Raw genomic sequence first — 21,639 nt, 5'->3', positions numbered from 1 at the left:
GGCTTCACAATGGACAGCATTAGAACCCACTGTTGCATTCCATTTCAAACCCAAAAGCACGACAGAGTTGACTGAATGTGCTTTGGTTTAGAACCAACTGATAAGTGCCATGTTAGTGCTGACAAATTCTGGTCACAAGCTTTGTATGGGCAATGAACATGATACTGAGTCCCCATGTGGTCATAGGAAATCTTCCTCATTCAGCCACAAAAGATGGGAGCCTTCTAAGGTCTTACTGGGATCTGTGATAAAGGTGGGATTGAGGGCTTGTATATATGTCACTGAGATAGGAATGGTAATGTGTAACACTGGTGAAGACAAGTGACCTCCTTCTGACTCTTTAGATGTAGGATTGTTCCCCAGCAGCATGCATTCTAGGGACATCCCTGCAAATGTATTGACTGCCATTCAAATCCCTCCACTGTTGTTGCGACTGAGGGGGATGGTGGTATGCTGTCAATTTTGTCAACTTAATCACCAAAGAGGAGAGTAGGTGATGAAGGTCATGCACATATCTTGGGGCATGATTGATCTGTAAGGTGGGGGTATAGAGCACTGCATCTTTTCTCACCCACTTTAAGTCCATACCTGCTATTACAGTTAACTCATTCAGCCCCAATCTTGCCTGTAGGCTTGATGAGGCAGTAACCTACTTTCAAGTTCTGTAGAGTCAAGGTCATTCAAGATACATCAAAGTGGGTGGTACTACAATAAAGCAGACAGATGTAGCTCTATACCAAATAATCAGGATTTTCTGCTCATATTATAAAATGTAGAAGGGAAAACATATCTTTTCAAACCTGACTTTTTACACCAAAAATTTGCCCATTTTTGGAATCAGATATTGTGTTGGGATTTTAGACATTTTGTCCTGTGATCTTAGGCAGACTCGTCTGAACTGCAGACAGACTGGTGAACCTTTGCAAAGAGTCGGATAAGTTGGGCATTGGGAGTAAGAAGTGGTCAGGAATTGAAAATGATGGGTCCAATAAGCCCCCCAAAAAACCTCCAACTTTTACCCTTCGGCACATAGCCAATGAAAAACGTTTTTAGTACAACTAGGCATCAGTCTAAGTGAAAAATTCTTAGAAGCAGATGAATTTGGATGTATTCAGAATTAACCTCAAATATGTTTCCTACCCCAATTTCTGGCAAAAATGACAAAAGTTTCTGGGGCCAAATGAGTTAAAGGATATTGTGTCTCTGTTATGAAGTGGACCATCTTATAAATATCACTCTACCCCCCCCCCCCCGCTTATTCCAGTGACTAAACTTGTCCCTTGTATATGCCCAGTCTGTGTGGGAGGAGTCCAATTCAATATGTTGGGACAGGTTATGGGATAATTGATCCATGTAATCAGTCTGTGTATCTGCTGTGTGAGAGGCCACTTTTGGCCGTTGTTTAGCTCTTTCCCTCACTGTGCAGCAATAGAAATAGATTTGAACCCTTAGGAGGCAAGGTCTATAGGAACCGCCAACAATGATGAGTCCTGTGTGTACCTATAAAGATTCTGATTGTGTAAGCAAATGGAAGTAGAATCTTCCAAAAATAATTTTCATCTGATGTCAGAACTGTAGACGATGAACAGAAATGAGGATAGAAGTCCAATGGGATAGGGCAAGAAACTTCAGTTCAATCCTGCCTGGTGGAGTTTCAATCATCCAAGTAAAATCTGATAATGATGAAGGAACCCGATTTGTCAGTTCTAGATTAAGGTAGTGAAATCAATGTTACCTGCACTACCTGTGAATGAGTTGAAGAAGAATGTCAGTGATGGTGGCCCACTACACTTGCAGTCCTTATGAGTCAGATCTCATTACTTCTTACATGTCACTTAGTAAAGTCCCTTGGATGGCAGAGACTTGAGGGCAATATAAGAGACATCTCTTGAAAACTGAGGTCCCAAAATAGACCTCGTACACCAGAAGTGTCTGAGGTACCATGCAGTAAGATAGATCCATTAGGATGTCCAAGTAAACTGTATGTCTTCCACAAAAAATGCCAAGCAGCACTGTGCGGCTAGAATGACACAAAAAAGAGTGCCCATTATAGACTGGTCATAGGCCGCATGATGTTTCTGTTCATGAACAGCTTGGCTTCTTTATGCAATTCATGGAACTGGACAAGTTAATTCTGGCTGATGCTGTAAGATCGAATTGTGGTCATGGCCCATTATGATCAGAGTTAAGTAGCTAAGTTCAGTCATGGAGGAACATGGCCAACTTAGCTGGCAATACATCCAGTTCATGAGGTTGGGATGGGTTATGGGATGTTTAATCCACATATATGGTCCATAATTCTGATAAGAGAGACTGTAATTGAGGCTTGTTGCTGATCTCCATCTTGCTGCACTTGCATGCAATCAGATGTTTTCATCCCCCAAGTTATGATTAACTTCAGTCTACAATATGCAAGTCTGACATGTCTTTAAAGGGTGACAACCAGAGAAACTACTCATGTTGAGGAGTTGTCCAACTGGTCTCACCCATGTCTAAATCTGCAAGACAAAACAGAAAAGACCCTCAATACACATAGTGTAGTGAGTGTCCTGTTTTATGAGCAAGTGAATATCAATGCGGAGTTACCCACAAAGATAACTGCATGTGTAGGGACACATGTGACCTGTACAGGTAGATTTGAGCATAGCTATGAATACTTAGAAAGTGGATACTAAATAATCATTTCTAGCCATAATAACCCATAGGCATGTGAATCTGACTGCCTGTACAGGTAGAATCACTGCAGCATCACTTATAGTACTTTCATGTACAAACAGGAAGACAGTAAATCAGTTCTAATCACAGTGTACCATTAGAAGGCCAATGGATTGCCTATACATCACTCAAGCATTGCTTATAGTACTTTCATGTACAAACAGGAAGACAGTAAATCAATTCTAATCACAGTGTACCATTAGAAGGCCAATGGATTGTCTATACATCACTCAAGCATTGCTTATAGTACTTTCATGTACAAACAGGAAGACTGTAAATCACTTCTAATCACAGTGTACCATTAGAAGGCCAACGGATTGCCTATACATCATTCAAACATCACTTATAGTAACATACATGAGCAGGATGCTACTGAGTAAAACATGAATAGAAAACTCACCTGTAACTGTCCGACCAGAGCAGAAGTTATACAGTAATATCAGCAAGTTCTATATTACACACAAAACTCTGCACATAAAAAAGAATCTGAGGCACTGTTAACTAGATATTTACAAAGTAGGTATAACAATATTTATGAGTCAATTTAACCTGTAGGAAATTAACCTGTAGGAAAAGACCCAGTGACATTCTATACAGGTAAAGTCAATAAAGCGTCACATATACAGCTATGAATTGGTGCTAACTGATGACCTAATGGGGGCAATGAAGCATCAATATATCATATCAATTCACAATACTACTTATAGGAAGATGCAATGATGGCCTGTACAGGTAAATTCAGTGCACCTGTCTGCTTGAACACAGGTTTGGTGCAGAGCTATGATGTTTTGCTTTGAAATTAGTGATAGCAGACAATCTAAGAAAGCAATAAGTATAATATAATTTACAATACTACCTGATGGAAGGCTCAACGACAGCTTGTACAGGTAAAAACACTGAAGCTTGGTGGCTGGATGCTAAGAATGCTTTGTTATAGAAAATTCACATGTATGTAACCGGACGTAATGGAAATATACATCTATAAAAAGTTTTCTATAAGCAAACATATAAAAACCAATTACAGCCTGAACTTAAAGAGAAATCACATAGGCCACCCATGCAAGTAACTAAGTGCTATTAAATGTGAGAAGATGGCAAAGTGTTAAACAAATGTAAGGGCAGAATTTTGTTGGCATAGGAAGAGAGAAAAGTGTGAAATACAGATGGATCATACTTTCCTTAGAATTGAAAAGACTCCTCCAACATGTGTTGGTATATCTTTCAAAAGTTTATTCTGGCTTTTGCAATGTCTTTCATGGTGATAGAATGCTTTTAGCACGAGCGAAAATAGTAACTTAGATATTCATGGGATTTGGTGCCAGTCCCTGTACCAAGGGAAGATCACTCTGCCTGACCACCACTTAGGTGGGCAGATAACTCTTAGCTTTCTAACTAAAAGTTTTTAACATGGGAGGGCTGGATTTGCGAGGTAGTTCTCCTAAGGTATTGTGATTGGGTAACATATTCAAAGAAAAAATATATGGTAAATAACAGCAATTACCAGATCCATGATGCATTCACATTATGAACTGCAAGTTAGTTTTTCAAGTTATGGGGTAAAGTAAAAATAAAACTATGCAAAATGTTACCAGTCCTCAAGGCTCTTTATGGATGAATACATCAAACTTTGTGTGGCTTGATTTAATCAATAAGACTTAAGGATTGGTAATTCTGTGCACCATTAGCTGTCATTTACTGCAACACACAGACAGCAATTCATATATAACAATGAACCAACATCAAAATCTTTTGTAAATGATTACCTGTATCAACTTTTATTGTATACTATATTGCAGACTGACTCTATAATTTAGTTTTCTTTGTTTAGGAGGCAATTACAAACAAAAAATTAAATACAGTGGATGCATCTACTCAACTTTCACTGTACAGTCCTACCCACTTATACTGACATCACAAGCCGCCTATTTTGATAAAAAAGCAAAGTCCCCATCCCTTGGTCTACTATTACTACCAAATTGTCATGCTTATGTTGACGTCGAGATACACAATAAATGTACATGTTGACAGAAGCCCTTGGTCCCAGCTTGTACAAATCCTTTGTTTTCTAATCATTTATGTTGACAAGCTGCCAGTTCCAACCCATACTTTGTTCAACAATTAGTTGATCTTGCCGCCAGGCTTTAATTTTCCTGCCTAATCATTTATGTCAGCAAGCGGCCAGTTCCTACCTGTACTTTATTCAACAGTTAGTTGATCTTGACGACAGGCTTTAATGTCGTGGTCGGATAAAAAAACAGGCTTTTGTTTGGTCCTATAAAGTTGGCCTCTCACAGCGACTTAAATAAAACCAATGAAATCTGATCGATTCTTGCATTTTCCAAACTGATCGGTGATTAAAACAAGTTTATTGTGCTGTGAAAGTTTCCTTTTTAACTTTATGTATATTTACAATGGCTACCAATGGCAGTGTAAAACACAGATTAATTTACAGTCTCTGGAAACTAAATATCTGGCTGTTAAGGAAGTTGAAGGTGGAGCATCTCGCAAAGATGTCTGTAACAAAGTTTCTCTTAAACATAACACCCTGTCAGGATGGATGAAAGCTGCTGAGTCTATAAAGAAAGACTACATTGAAGGTAACTGCACTCCCCTAGAGGAAGAAGCAGAAGACTGCTAAATTTGAAGACGTGGAGGAGGCCACAGCAAAATGGTTCAATGAAACCCAAATTGCACATTCAACCTTATCGATAAATCGTTATATGATCACTGAAAAAGCGAAAGAATTTATGAAAAACTTAGTGTGGAGAACTTCGTTACAACAAGTGGTTGGTTCAGTAGCTTTAAAGTTTGTCATAACATCCGATACAAAAGGATTTGTGGAGAAGCCAACTCAACAGACATATCGCAGCTTGATGGATGGATATATACAATACGGACAAAACAGCTTTATTCTTTAAGTGTACTCCAGACAAGACATACTGCATCAAAGGTCAACCATGTGTTGGTGGGAAACAGCCTAAAGACTGCATCTCTGTCCTAATCACATTGAACATGATTGGCAATGATAAAATGCCACTTCTAGTTATTGGCAAGTCTAAGAAGCCTCACTGTTTTAAAAATGTGCACCATCTTCCTGTGGATTATTATGCAAACACAAAAGCTTGGATGACGTTGGACATTTTTATGGAGTGGAAAAGGAAACTCGACAGAAAAATGAAAGTGCAAGGAAGAAAAATTGCCTTGCGTGTGGTTAATTGTTCTGAGCACCCATGTGTGGATGATCTCTAACATGTACAACTAATTTTTCTTCCGCCCAATACCCCATCACTCATACAGCCAATGGATCAAGGAATCATCCAGAATCTAAAACTACATTATCGAAAACTTCTCACCCACAGAAAGCTGGCTGTGATTGATCAGCAAGAAGAATTTAAGGAAGATTTGCTTGGGGCTCTGTACAACTTGAAGAAAACTTGGGGATTAGTGAAGCCAGAGACCATACAGAACTGGTTTATGCATACTTTCTTTCCCAAAAACGAGGAATTTCATGGATTCTCCCTATCAGATATCCCATATAGTCTTTAAGAGATGGCTTATATGAAGGTATTGGAATTCCGATGGATAAGTTTGTTCAGATGGCTATTGAAACGGATGACAAGGAACAATGCCAAGCAACTTTAGCAGATGATGACATTATTGCTGCCGTAAAAATGGATTACGTTTCAGAAGATGGCATGGAAGACAACATAATTGATACTGATGCTAATGATGAATCGGAAACACTACCTTTGCCATGTGTTTCATGTAGAGAGGCAATTTTCAATGAATGATGGTTTGACAAAATTTTTTGCACAATCAAACTCATTGGTAATATCGGAAGAAGCGCATGGTCACTTGGAAAAGTTGCAGCATCTCCTCCACAGAGAACAACTATCAAGGCTCAAACAGAAGAAGCTTGCATGAAGTTCAGAAATGCATGTACTCTCGTTATCTCCCATGCCCACTTGTTGTGCTAACAACATTTAATTAATTTAAATTTAAATTAAATTTTATTGTAATTTTATGCACTGATTATGCTATAGATAATAATCTCAATTACATGTATATGTACTTGTCATTAAAATCTTTTACTGCTACATGTATTTGTATTTTGAGAGAATTCATAACTTCTTATCTCAGGGACGTATTTTAAATGTATACCACTTGAGCTGACATTGTTACAATATTGTATTGTAAGAATCATTTCCTTTTAATACCTCATTAGCATGTGTCAATGCATACAATATTATGCCTTCATTAATCATATCAGCGGCATATCTCTTGTTCATTTTTATGTACTTTTCATGATGACTTCTGTGACTAAATAAATGTACCATTTAAACCATCTTGTTAACAGGTTTTCATTTCCCTGTGAATAGCCCCATCCCCTTAGTAGCCTCAATAAGATGGGAACAGACTGACCAAAATCTAGGCCAATTTAAATACATGTACTTGAAGCATGTAAATAACAACTATACAACCATGTGCTAATGCCAGCATTGAATATCGTAGTGAATGTTTTTCATATCAGGATGTGACCAATGCAATATTTTATTGTGGATTTTATTACACAAAGGTAACCAAAATGTAATTTGTCAATATACAAGTGTATTTCACACTGGTTTTATCTTCATGTACTCAAAATTTCCATTGTTTGTTTTCTCAAAGTGTAAATGCTACTCACTGTCGACAGGTCACCCTTACTGGCAAATTTAATTTGTATCTTTTTTTCAGACCCCCCCCCAACAATTATCTTAACATTCGCATATGTCCACAATATTTCCTCGGGCCCGAGGATGTCAACATAAACAGGTAAGACTATATACTATTTTACAGACTGCATCTTTAACTTCTTGCTCTCTGTTTAAAAGAAAATAACAAAAACTAAATTCAATATGGTGGATGCATCTATTTTATAGTCTTAACTGAGATGATCTCTGGTAATCACAAAATACTTTATGATTACCTTGTTCTTTTGCCTATAAAGACGTAAAATAAAGGCTTCTTGGCAGGACTCAACAACTCTACAAATAAACAAAACATAAATTGTACAATATTTCTGATGAATAATACTTACGTAACATTATCAATGAAAAGTTACACAGATATTTAATATCAAATAAACACCAAAGAGAGATTGCATTTATCACATAACTAGTCAAAAAGATTTTAATGATGGCATTATGTTAAATTACATGACAACTGTATGAAAACTGTTGTCATGATGCTGGAATTCCAGCACAAAAAGTACAAAATTTTGACTAAGGCTGCAAGAGTTACCAAAATTTCTAAAGATGTACAGTGCACAATAACAAAAACAGTGCAGTTTCACTGAAGCAATTCAAAATTCAGCCTTTGCTCCAATCTGCATGTTAGGCTTACGGATGACAACTGTTTATGTGTAAATCATATCTCACTGAAATCACAAATGTTTCATTTGCTGTATGACTTTTACTAATTATGATTTTACTTCTTATGACAGGATTCAGTTTGCAAGACATGTCTGTGTTCAAAATATCTGATAAATTTGGTAAACAAAAATCCTTTAGGAGCATCATGATATTGTCTCACACTGCAAAATATATGCCGATGATGCAACCTGATATACTGCCTGGACATGAACATCATCTAACACCAAAGATCTGAAACTAGGAATTGTATTTCTTCCCCATAATCTCCAGCCCTGTAGCATATCTAAGAGTGGTCACCACAAAAAAATAGTTTTTATTTTTAAAGTAGATTCCCAGTTAACATGAATACTACTTTAAAAAAATTTACTACAACCATACAACATTAAACTTTAGCTGACATGCCATAAAGCCTGTACTTGCCCCATTATACAAGAATGCAAGTTAGCATACACTGGATGAAACTGTTTGCTTCTTCCCACTGCCTGGCTCAACTACAGCCAAGTATTTCCAGACTTCAGATTGTCTTGATGTATTGGTCATGGCAGTTGGCTATGATCTATAGCTTCTCACACTGCATGTACAGATGGGTAGATTTTGCATCACTGACAGCCAAATGAATGTTCATTGATATGGTTAACGATTCTGTAAATGCTTACAGGCAGTAAACTAAATTAAGCTGATTACACATGCAATCAATTAAAAAATCTCCCAAAGCATTAAACATAAGACTGTTACAGATATCATTATATTCAAGTAAAGAAAAAGTTAAAGTCATACTGCTTGAACAAATTAGTGGGAGTTTTCAATATAATGTAAAAAAGTTTTTACACAAATAACACAGGACGCATACCTAGTATCACTTGATATTAGTGAGAAACACTGACTGCTAAATAGGAGAGAGGTGCATGTATAAACGGAATTTTAGGAACAAATTTTAATTATGTAATACTTACCTGCTATTAAAATCTTTCCTGGCACTAGTCCAAAAATACTCGAATAAGTAATTTGAAATCCAGAATAAAAAACAACTTGATCCAAGTCTGACGACTTAGTTGACTTCTGGCGATCAAAATATCCTCCTTCTTTTTACATGAACCAAGACTGAAGAAAAGCATGGAGGGAGAAGGGAACATTAATAATTAATGAGAGTCTTATCTCCTTCCCCTCTAAAATAAAAAACCCTACATTTTTCTAGCTACTATTATTGCTTAACATGCCATCTAGGTGGGAGTCTGATGGCCTAAGATAAGAGTCATGTGAACTTACCAATGCTGTCAGCAGACTGGAGGATGGCCTGACTTGCAAGGCTCATCCAAACGGACAAAAAGCAATAATAGCTTCACTCTAAATAACAATAAAATGACAAGTAGAGTGAAAATACCAGACAGCTTTCATGACATCATCCCAAAAACAGGAATGATTTAAAAGTCCCAAGATGCAGCTATTGTCTTGACCATATGGCCTTTGAATTTTTTTAAAGAGATCTCCCTCAGTGAGAGACTGATACATTGCTTAATATGTGTGTGTGTGTGTGCATGTGTGTGTGTGTGTGATTCAGATTTTTAACGCAGCTTTAACAATTTTCAGTCATATTGCTACAATATCTGCAGTGTTGCAGTTTATAGTGATGTCTAGCACTGGGCATCATGCCACAGACATGTAGCATGATGTCCTACCCAGTCATCTTATCCTGAATCCAGGCCAACCAGTCCTAACACTAACCTATTAATGCTGAGCACCAAGTGAGGCAGCTGCTAGTACTATTTTTATAAGTCTATGGCATGGCTCGACCAGGGTTCGAACCCAAAACCTCCCACATCTGAGGTGGACACTCTAACCACTTAGACCACCAGAGCAGAGCCATTGTAATAGTCTGAACAATCCATCATGAGATGGTGGCTGCCAAAATATCAGCGGTACTTATCAATGTGAGAGAAAGACAGTTACAGTCTTTGTTTTTTATATATATAGAGAGAGAGCTGGAAGCATAAAGCTCTAACTGGGCAAAGGAGTCTATCTTGATCACACTCAGGACAGAAACCCAGGCTGACAAAAAATATGGCCCAGATCATAGACCAGGCTACCAGTTCTACTGCCTGGCCCCTGCTTGGCATTTCTGAGACCTCACCACTACTAAGAGCAGGCGTGACTTAGGTTGGGTCCCAGAGATCCTCTCCAAACTGGAGATCATCATAGTCTCTGATGATCCTGGTGGAGGCTTGGGACAAAAATCTGAGGGAAGGACATGGTAAACAGCATTTACCACTGTATCATAATTCCAAATATGTTCTTCTTCCCTAAGTTGACCCACTGGGTGAGACAAAGAACGTGACATCAACAGACCAGAAGGACCTAGTGTGACAAATATTTCTGAGAACTCTTCTACATCAACATAATTATGGGAGAATGTGTCTTCCTGACCTGGGATTCACTATTCCATCTCAAAGGAAGAAAGGACCAGACTGTTGATCGTCTCGCCATGAAGCTAGGGACTGGCACTTCCCTATTCAGTACCAGGCAATCTCCCTCCCCTTCCCTCCATACTGTAGTTGGCGGAAGTGAGGAAGATCAAGGTCATGCACAATGTGCCAATCAACGAAACAACTGCAAAGTCGTCCATGGTGGCATGGTCAGAAAAGCTGACAAAGCCAACTTACCACAGGTGTTGGGAGTCTTAAGCTATATAGGGGTTGAATGGAAACATGAAATTAGGAGGGTTAATGACCCAATCACTTCCATAAGACTATTTCTCAGAACCCTAAATTCATTCCCGACATGAATGGAAACATTGGGAAAGAGGGGTTACTGAATTTATAATTTCATCTAGGCCTGTGGTCAAATCATGGTAACCAGTCTGAACACCAGTGACTAACACCTGTTCTATGTAGACTGGCACTCAGCTCCCCGTGTTCCATGTTATGCATCCAGAGATCAAAAACTGAAGAGCAGCACCATAAAAAATACCCAGTGATCAGTATATGGTACCCAAAGCTCAATGCCCAGTCACAGTGACTGGAGTAGGGTATCCAAGTTGACACATTTCCTGGTGATCAGTGCCCTGTAACCAGTAACCAATCTTAGCTGTCACCTGACACATTACCCAGTGATTGGAGACCAGTCAATAAGAAAAAAAAACAATCAGATGATGTAGACCTTACTAAAGAGTCTCTGTTTGGAGAACTCAGTTTTGAAGAAACAAGATCTTGATTTGAGTTGATGGATACTGAAACAACTACATATCCCTTGCATAAGAAAGGTAGGGGTCGCTATTTGGGATAGACAACTTCTATGTACCAGGATGTGCCAAAAATCCTTTCCTCAGAGATTCCCAACCAAATGGAAGCAGGCAACTTCGTAATTCTAGACACCTCTCTCACTGAAGCAGGTAACTTTCATACAACTAAAAGTGCTATAGTCCCTCCTGAGAATCAAGGGGTGTCCTCCAGAAAAGAAGAGGAAGAAGCAAAACACTTCCTTCTGTCGATATAGCCCAAGCGACTTTCTGCCAAGTCCTAAATCTAATCAGGCCATAAACAACACATGTGCATGGAAGACAGGTAGTGTCAGTATCCCACACTGCCTTTATGCCCACTTCCTTGAGGAATTACTGAAGGCTGAAAGGAAAATATATACATAAAAACAATTCACCAGAACAACAAAGGGTAGGAATTACTTACTCTGACACCAGTTATTATTAGAGGAATGAAACACAAGCCCCAATCTGCTAGCAATGTATGCAAAACCCTCAAAATCAATGAAAATGCGCAGATACATGAAAATAAAGCAAGGACTGGAGAGAAATTAACAAACAGAACACAAAAAGGTACAACTGGCAGTAAAAATGTCAACAGATGAAGTGTTCAGTGCCCAAGAGACCTGTGTATAAATGCAGCTACTGGAACTGGACTATGATATCAGATTTATAGGATCATGTTTTGTTTTTGTTGTCTTTATTCTAGACCTGCACTTACTAATTAAAGGAGAAATAATGTCCTTAGACTGTGGGCTGGTGCCAGGAAAGGACATAGCAATGCAATAAGAGCAGGTGATTTATTACTGAAATACACAAATAAGTTTTCAGTGAAAACAATATTCTTACAACTTATTTCCTTTACACCTAATACTAGGTCACTACTGCCATGTTTCAACTTCTTATGAGTGATTTAGGTAAAATTCCAATGGTCAACTTGATTGACACCTTACATAATATATGCACAAGAATGTTGTGATCATAGTGGATTATCTGCAACCACCAACAACTGAGTCAAGAACATATGCTGATTATCAAGGAGTAACTGTCCATTTATTTGCACAAAAAGACTACCCACAAGCCATCACATCATTATTGTAATGGCACATCCAAATGCAAAACATGATCCTGAACTAAGTCATTACATGACTCACATAAATTTGCTTTTTGATATGTGGTAATCAGTGGGTTCAATACCCGGCTGAGTCATACCAAAGACTTACAAAAATGGTACTAACAGCTGCCTCGTCTGGTGCTCAGCATTAAGAGGTTAGTGTTAGGACTGGTCAGCATGATGCCCCAGTGCTAGACATCACTATAAACTGCCACAATGCAGACATTGTAGCGATATGACTGAAAATTTTTTAAAGCTACGTTACAAATCCAAATCACACACACACATGCACACACCAACAAATATCATCCACCTTGATGGATTCCTCATTGGACTAACTCTTGTTTGATATGTTTGAGTCATTATATGATGATAGCTACACTCTGAGCTATTAATAGGCCCCAGGCCTAAAGATCTAACACAATGGTAATTGTCACTTTACAATATAGAAATCTGAACAGTTACAAATGAAAATCTCTGATCCAGTTTTTGTAAAATTTTCATTATTGAGTGAAATACTTTTTAAATTCTGAGATATTACTGTCAAAATAAAAATTTGATTTGAAATAAATTGCTATGCCAATCTATGCCCTAGTGATCAGTCAAAAAGAAAGTATTCCTTCTTTGTAACTTTTTATGGGAGAAATGAATGGGACACATGGTCTTTTGTGAGGGTACCTTATACTGAGGTATGTTCCAACAAAGCTGAGTCAATTTAATGCATTAAAATGGCACTGAATTATAAGAAACATTACAATTGGTTCTCATTAACCAAAAAGCAAAATGCATGTAAATAAACTGACTAGAAATAATTATATTTGCAACTATATTCATAAAAGACAATTGCCCCCATTAGATATTTTTACAAAATCCAAATCTGCAAAACTAAAAACTGGAGAAAAAATTCTAACTTTATATTGCCATGAAAACTGTATAGGTCAGCAACATATGCATTAGAATACACATATAAAATTCCAAAAGTGTTCCAAAATTTCCAAAAAATCTAAAAGCTGTAATGGCATTAAATCATGAGATCAATATATTAATACAAATATGCCTATCAAATTTCTTTTCTTTTTCTTAATGATGCTAGCATGGTTTTTGTCACAAATTGCTCAGTCCTTAATGTTGTTAAATGTTATTCACAAATGAATATAAAAATGCCTTTTAAATTTTATTTGCCTACCTCAATTGGCTTTTTTCATAAAAGTCCAAATAATTTACAAACATGTATAACAGAAAATGAAACAAAAAAATTCTGTAATTAAATGAAAATCTAATTATGTTAGTTACTTATAACCATGATAAAGTGTGCAAAATGCAATGGCTCTAAGTTTAATAGTTTTTGTTATATCATGCTAACAGATTCAGGATGGATGTAAAGCTGTACAGATGTAATGACGCAAAGCAGCAAAACAATATTCCTCCATGTGTTATTGCAGTGGGACATAACAATATAAACTTTAACCAATTTAATTGGCTCCATGCCCATACCCATCATACGAGGTACAACTGTATACTGAGTGGCATTACAGTAACAGACCATTGTACTCACTTATGGGCTCTGTAGACAAGGATGCCAGAGACCTTTTCCACAGGTACCCTATCTGTTAGCAGATCCACCACAAGAATACGAGATGTGATAAACAGAACCCCACCCTGCAGGTACAAATTCTGTCTGAAAGAAAAAATATAAAAAATTATCTCAATTTCTATCAACAAACTAGTATCATCACAAACTGTATATGTGTAAAACAACAGTAACTTTTCATTCAATTTTGCAAACAAGATGAGCAAGGTACATTAGATCAAGAGTCTGTTATTCCTATTGAGGGGTCTGATTACTGTGAACTCAGCAAGAGTCTGTTATTGCTATTGAGGGAGCTGATTACTTTGAACTCTACAAGAGTCTGTTATTGCTTTTGAGGGAGCTGATTACATTGAACTCTACAAGAGTCTGTTATTGCTTTTGAGGAAGTTGATTACTGTGAACTCAACAAGAGTCTGTTAAGGCTACTGAGGGGGCTGATTACTGTGAACTCAACAAGTCTGTTAATGCTATTGAGGAGGCTGATTATTGTGAACTCAACAAGTCAGTTATTGCTATTAAGGGAGCTGATGGCTGAACACAGCAAGAGTCTGTTATTACTATTGCAGGGGCTGATCAATGGAACTCAACAAGTCTGTTATTGCAATTGAGGAAGCTGATTATTGTGAACTCAGCAAGAGTAAGTTATTGCTATTGAGGGAGGCTGATTACTGTGAACACAGCAAGAGTCTCTTATTGCTATTGCAGGGTTTGATCACTGGAGCTCAACAAAAATTGCAAGGGCTGAACATTGGAGCTCAACAAGAGTCTGTCATTATTATTGCAGTTGCCAATTATTGTGGACTGAAATCTTCCTTTTAATATTAAGAAGCTGAGAAAAAATAACTCCCCACTGCCAACATTAACACCCAAAACTGCAGCATAAGAAATGAATCAACAATATTTCAGCAATACACTTGATTCAAACAAAACATAACAATCAATCTTTACAAGAATAAAACTTTGAGAATTTCCAAATGCAATTACTTTTAAACTGGGTGGTCCTTCAACCACTACCTTTTGAAACAAGGATTAGAATGCTTCAAACAATTAATGGTCCAATCCATATTTGCAGACAGAAGACTTCCATGCATATTGCAACTGCTACAGTATGATGCCTATTGGCCATATCCAAGTGAAAACTTCCTAAAGCTGACACTGGCAGGACAAAATTATTGGGTCATTTTATATTAGTGGCAAATATATATATATATGGAAATCTGATTAGTGTTAAAATGGTCATTTCAGCAGTTTTTTTTCCAAGCTGCACAGGATTACATGTAAAAGAGGGCTAGGATAAAAACAAGTTTCACTGTATTATATCCTCCTGTGATGAATGCATAAATTATATTAAATAATATTCAAAAACATCAGTATTATTTAAAAATTTAAGTAAATTTGATTTTCTAATCCTGCAGGGACAACCCAAGATGGACATAACAAATACAGTTACCATTTGACAAAAAGACTAACAATTAAAGTTGATTCTGACTCATTTGTTTTGTAAAAAGAAAATTACATAAGAGACAAATGAAAAATATCCCTGCCCATTTTAAAAGCAAGAGTCCCTCAAAGGGATGATGTTCTACAGGCTGAAAAGAATTTCTGGGAAACCAAAGTAACATAGTTTCCTTTGTCCTTTTATTCATTCTGAATATTGAAACCATCTCTGACATCCTCAACCTTTGACCCTAAACCTGATAACATTCACAGAAAATGAACTTGTCTCAGACAATGACAATATATAAACACATACTAAGTCTTGTTAAATCCATAATTAACTTTTCTTAAAAGTTATTTGAGTGGCACTATTCAAAGAATTCTTCTAATTATATGCATGATGGTAAACTATCACGATTTACAGTACCTGTCTGAAGCACTGAATTCATTGGTGATAACTTTAGGCAGAGGAGACAACCCCTGAATTTCAAGCTGCTCCAAAAAGTATGCCTGCAAAAGATAGAAGGATCAAACAACACTTGAGAAAAATGATAAAATTGAAATATCTGAATCAAAAAATTACTGACAGTCCTTTGCCTCAATTCCTTACTATAGTAAAATTCAGAATATACCAAAATAATAACATTTAATAATTAGTTCAGAGTGTCCTATGCAATACCAACAATACACACAAATGTGTGTATGTGTTTATGCTCCACAATATATGAAGACAAAATGAAAAGGTGCAAGAAAATAATGTGAAAATTGTTGGATATTTTTCAATGCAACATAGATGTTAGAGAAAAAAATACGTAATCTATATGATAATATTGAAGTTTATACACTGCACTAATTTTTCACCAACTTTATTTTGTTAAGCAGGCAAAAACATGACCATTGATTTGCTTTAAGTTACCATTTAAACTAGAATTTCCTGCACACACAACAAATTTACTATATGATGACCTAGTTAGACAAGATTTCCAAATTGCAACAAGATCACATGTGGTCTATAACATTTCATAATGTTTGTACTCAAAATAATTTATATGGCATGGAATGATCCAAACCCAAAAAGAAACCAATTTCTGGAGCATATTATGTTTTGTACAATACTTACCTGATCATCATAAATCAGGAGTAAAACCGTTTTCTTAAAATTTCTGCCCTCACAGCTTGTTTTTAGCACAAAAAAATGTCTTAAAACATTGCCTACCCATTAAAGTCAAAGGCAGACAAGAGTGATCTCCCCCTGTGCTTGGCACCTAATCCCATACATACGTGAGTTGGCATGTATGTGCATGCTCTTTCAGGTAACTACAGAAGTCTGGGAGGGTGTGTGGTTAGCAGGGTGTATCTGTATTATGATCAGATAAGTATTATGGAAGACACATTTTAATCTAATGGTTTCTTATTCGAATACATTACACAATCATAACATATAGAGAGAATAAGTAAGAAGTCAAGGGTGTAACATCCCCTTACCACAGGGAAGGCCTAATCTCTGATCCACAAAGTCTGTAAATTTTGTAAGGTACAGGTTAGAGTTAGTATATCAGTATGATTAGATGTGGCTTGCAGCACGACCCAAAACTAGTACCAGTCAAGTGACTACATCATTGTGAAGCTACTGAATGACCCATAAAAGTAACCATTGTGCTGTTGCAATAGATCCCACCAAGTCAAACTAGGTCCTTTGTGATGAAAGATATCTTCTTTCTGTTTTTCTTTCCTTCGGTGGTGACTCCAGACAAAACATTGATAAAGCAACATATATATCAAATTAAAAGTAAAGTAGCCCAAGGATTCTGGGGAAAAAAAATTCAAAAATAGGTGATCCATATGGCAAATTCTGTCTACAGTCTGCATGTAAAGAGAACACTCATGTATACAAAAACTCACAATATTTGCTATGTACCTCATCTATATGAGTTGCATTCAAGACCAGAACTAAACTATCTGGATCACAGTACACCTTCAGGAAATTCAGCAGAATTCTCTCCAATCCCAGGCCTCTGTTTAAAAAAAAAAAAAAAAAAAAGATATATATATATATATATATATGTGTGTGTGTGTGTGTGTGTGTGTGTATGTGTGTGTGTGTATCTATAATTCTCTCCAATCCGAGACCTGTTTACAATAATTATATATATATATATATATATATATATATATATATATATATATATATATATATATATATATATATATATATACATATATATATATGTGTGTGTGTTTACATACACACACACACACATACACACAGTTTACTGAGTTGTAATTTGTATCTAACAAACACACTTGCTTCTCAGAGTGGAAATGAACTCATCTCTAGAGTATAGTTTCAAGTTTCTTCTGACAGAAATCAGGCATATATCTTATTATTTTAGTTTAAAAAGATATACCAAAGCAAGCTGAGAATAATATCCCTAGTGGATCACTTACAGTGGCAGTTGATTAAATACTTTTATGAATTTGTAATTACAATAATATAATATTGGCACTACCATCAGAATTGATTACAATGAATAGTTTCTACTGCTATCACATGAAGTGCTATGGCAAAATACATGATGTAATGACCAAAGGCATATAACTCTTAAATAACACTGTGGTACATGGCAGTGTGTGTATGTATTTCCTGTTGATGATACTTTACATTTCATTAATGAGCACTGTTTTAATGATCAATCAGCTTTAAAAACACATGGCTGTGAATGTGTACAAGTTTTTTTTGTCCGCTTGATTCATATTAACACCTGCTATGGCTGCAATGCTTTTTGCCTGGGAATACATCATTTTAACTATTCAACTGGATAAAAGAAGGAACTCATATGTCTAAAACTACTGTCAGTGTACATCTAAAATATCACAAGCACAGTAAGTTTCACATGTAAAATGTAAAACACTATTCAATTTGTACTTAAACTGAATCAAAAGTAGAAACTTCGATATGTATATTTTATAACTTTTCAATATAAAATTTACAATTTTGTTACAGCATCATTTTTATATACATCTAAGATGAATGACTGTCCATAAAGAAGTGTATCTTGTAAGTCATCAATCCACTAATTCTACTTTATAATAATGATCAGACGTTCAAAACTAACTTAGCAGTGATGAGGAGTCCATCCTCGTGGAAAGCATCCAGAAATATTTGGTTCTCATACTCCAGGATACTCATTGGTAGATCTTGTGAATCAGTCTTCTTCTTCAGTCAACTAAAAATAAGAATTAAAAATCTGATTGTACCATATATAAAGTGGAAAAACTGCATGTACAATAGAAGCCACATCAAACTGAGCCAAGCTATGACTAAGAAAACACATCTGATCTAGCCCACCTATGATTAAGTCAAGGGGGGGGGGGCAGAGTCTTGTCCAAAATATCTCCATTTGTCGCACTGTCAATTTAAACATTTTTTCATGTGAACTGGATCTCCCCACTGAAAACAAGATTCAGCAATAATGCAAGAGTGTGCTATTGCTTCTACCATTAAACATGTACACAGAAATGGCAGAATTAAAACCATTATATTCTGCACAGATTTTTTTTCTTCATACATGAAATCATTTGAATAAAATACATAATACAAATTAAATCATGGTGAAATGCTGATGGTATACCGTAAAGCAGGGGTCTCAGACTCATACCACCATGAGGGCCACATCAGGGCACCACATTTGTTATCACTCATGACACCTTGTAATGCCAATCATTTTGTGGGCCACATGATATGGCTTGGCAGGCTGCATGTGGCCCACAGGCTGCCTGTTTGAGAACCCTGCCTTAAATGATAATTATTTATTTTTTTATTGGTAGGCTACATTATCAATTTGTATACTATGTTTTTGAAGAAATTCTTGAAAGTTAAATTTTAGTATCATCCAGTAGAATGTTTGTGAGAATCAACTATTTCCCAGAATAAATACTTAGGTAATGTGTATGTAAACTACCAGTTGCACAATATCACATGAAAGTTGCAAAAAGTATTTGTACATAAAAGTTCTGACATAATAAACTTGCAATGAAATGGTGAAATCAAAATGATGGTGCATGGTGTGTGTGCATTGCATTGTGGGTATATGTGTACACAATCGTGATGTCTGTGAAAAAATTCCGCCCATTGGATAAAAAAGGTAAACAATATTTTACACATATTTCTACAATGATATGCAGCAAATAGATATTAAATAAGAGGGCAATTTAATTTCTTTCAGTATATGTAAGGAACATGTTCAGTCTTTATGACAGTAGGCTGAAAAAGCGTTGGGTGTGAATCACACCAACCTGTTCCGTTGATACACATAGGCTCGTGTTAGTTCCCAGTCTACAAAGTAGGGATACTAATTATAATACTACTAATTAATTCTAAAGACAATATTAACTGGTACAATGTGGTAAATATGCTCAGTTCCACATGATGATTTGATCTTTGTTCATCTCATAACCGTCAGTAAATTCACTACACTGTAATATCAACTTTCAAGGACAACTATTTGGAAACGATGCTATAGAAAATTAAAATAACCAATATTGTATCATGTATGGAAGACAAAATAATAAGTTTAAACAGATGCCCCCATCTTTTACTTCAATGGAACATTTCTCGATATAAAAAAATCATTTTACGGAACTTAGTTTAAAATCCCCTTATACCTCGTCATTATAAGAGTTACCATTATATAAATACTCGTTTTGTTCCTCAAGGGCGCAGACATATTGGATGGTGAAGACTAATACCTAAGTTTGAAATCAAAACCATAATGTGATACGGACAAAATTTTATTCCCGCTAAGATATAAAGAAATGTGTACAACTATTTGACCCCACCCCCGTCAGGTACTTAAAGAAAAGTAAATGGATTAGCTGACATGCAAACTGTTAATAAGAAATTTGCTGGTCGATTTTTCTATCATAAATTCAGTTTAAATATCAATATGAAACACGCAGAATCAATATTTGCATGAAATTTCATTGAACAACCAGAAAAGTTTAAGAAATTTTCAACGATTAAGGTTTATTACAATCCCAAATTTAAGAGAAACATGGTTAAAGATCTCGAGATTACCAGCTTTTTACTTTTGTGAATGTTCATTGAACGAAGGAATGTAACTATAAAATAATGCAACACCAAACAAACGAACGATAGGATAAAGGAAGAACAGAAGAATAAATGGGAAGCATTACAGATTTTGTTATAGCGACACTTTAATATTTATTAATTATGAAAATGTGACATGCGGATATAGGCAAAATCAACTGAACTTAGCAGCATGGAATGATTGTGGGATTTCTTACTGCTATTCAATAGACAATAAGATTTTAAATCTTTTTATAATTTTTTAAAAATCCAGATCATTATATAAATCTCAACAATGTCAGCTGATGATATTAATTCTGTGGGAGACAAAATTATTTATATGGAAGACAAAGATGATGAACGTAGTTGGTGATGGAAGCAATATCAGTACTGCCACATGCTCTGATCAGGCTATTCCAAATCTCATAAATTATAGAATTAGACATGTTTTTTTCATGCTCTTCTATTTCTAGCTTCGAAGTCAGTTTTGCATTTTTATTCTTTGCTTGGATTGTTATCATGAATCATGCGGATGAGAAAGTATAATATGACTTGTGTCTAAATCTTCATCTCGGAATCCTTCATGTTTAGTGAAGTTTACTTACATTCGGTAAGAGTTAATTTATGGAATATTGAGCCTCTTTAACGTCATGTCTAATTTGATGGGGTATTTTAATGCTTTTAAAATTATACTTCTAGCCATTTTAATTAACTTGAAATTTTCAGCCTTCAGATATTTTTGCTTCATGTACTCGTATATGTTTCCATTATAGTCAGGGACGGCCAAAATCATATAAAACTTGTTTAAAAGTTTATTTCCAATTGCTGTGCTCACAGGGAGTCCCGCGCTTAAATCGGGGTGGGGGGAGGGCGCAAAAATGATCCAAATGGGGCCCCGCGTTTGCTAAGGACGGTACTGATTATAGTGTTTTCTGTTTTCTACTCTTCATTGTTCATGGGCCCTTTCTTGTATTCTTTATTTCTTTACTCGTTTTTTTTCTTCTACTTTGTGTATGCTTTTTGGCAAGGCTT

General features: G+C 36.1%; 1 protein-coding gene across 3 annotated transcripts in view; it reads right to left on the bottom strand.

Moving 5' to 3' along the window:
- LOC149807197 (DNA repair endonuclease XPF-like) overlaps positions 1–20,268 on the bottom strand; it is a 93,158-nt gene extending 72,890 nt beyond the window's left edge. For 2 of the 3 annotated variants that reach the window (XM_089963440.1, XM_089963456.1), the window contains exons 1-6: positions 20,184–20,261; positions 18,635–18,745; positions 17,437–17,533; positions 15,946–16,028; positions 14,046–14,168; positions 7,682–7,739 (exon numbers count right to left, since the gene is read on the bottom strand). In XM_089963440.1, coding sequence (XP_089819566.1) covers positions 7,682–7,739; positions 14,046–14,168; positions 15,946–16,028; positions 17,437–17,533; positions 18,635–18,708 — 435 coding nt within the window. In that variant the 5' untranslated portion in view covers positions 18,709–18,745; positions 20,184–20,261. Of the gene's footprint in view, positions 1–7,681; positions 7,740–14,045; positions 14,169–15,945; positions 16,029–17,436; positions 17,534–18,634; positions 18,746–20,183 lie in introns of all 3 variants that reach the window. The other variant, XM_089963448.1, reaches the window with a different exon arrangement.
- Between the last annotated feature and the right edge of the window lie 1,371 nt (positions 20,269–21,639).

The sequence above is a fragment of the Sinohyriopsis cumingii genome, chromosome 1 (genome assembly GCF_028554795.1).
Source record: "Sinohyriopsis cumingii isolate HCF-2022 chromosome 1, ASM2855479v2, whole genome shotgun sequence".
NCBI classification, from domain to species: Eukaryota; Metazoa; Mollusca; class Bivalvia; order Unionida; family Unionidae; genus Sinohyriopsis; species Sinohyriopsis cumingii.
The sequence above is the reverse complement of the archived record's forward strand: the minus strand, read 5'-3'. Positions and strand labels throughout refer to the sequence as shown.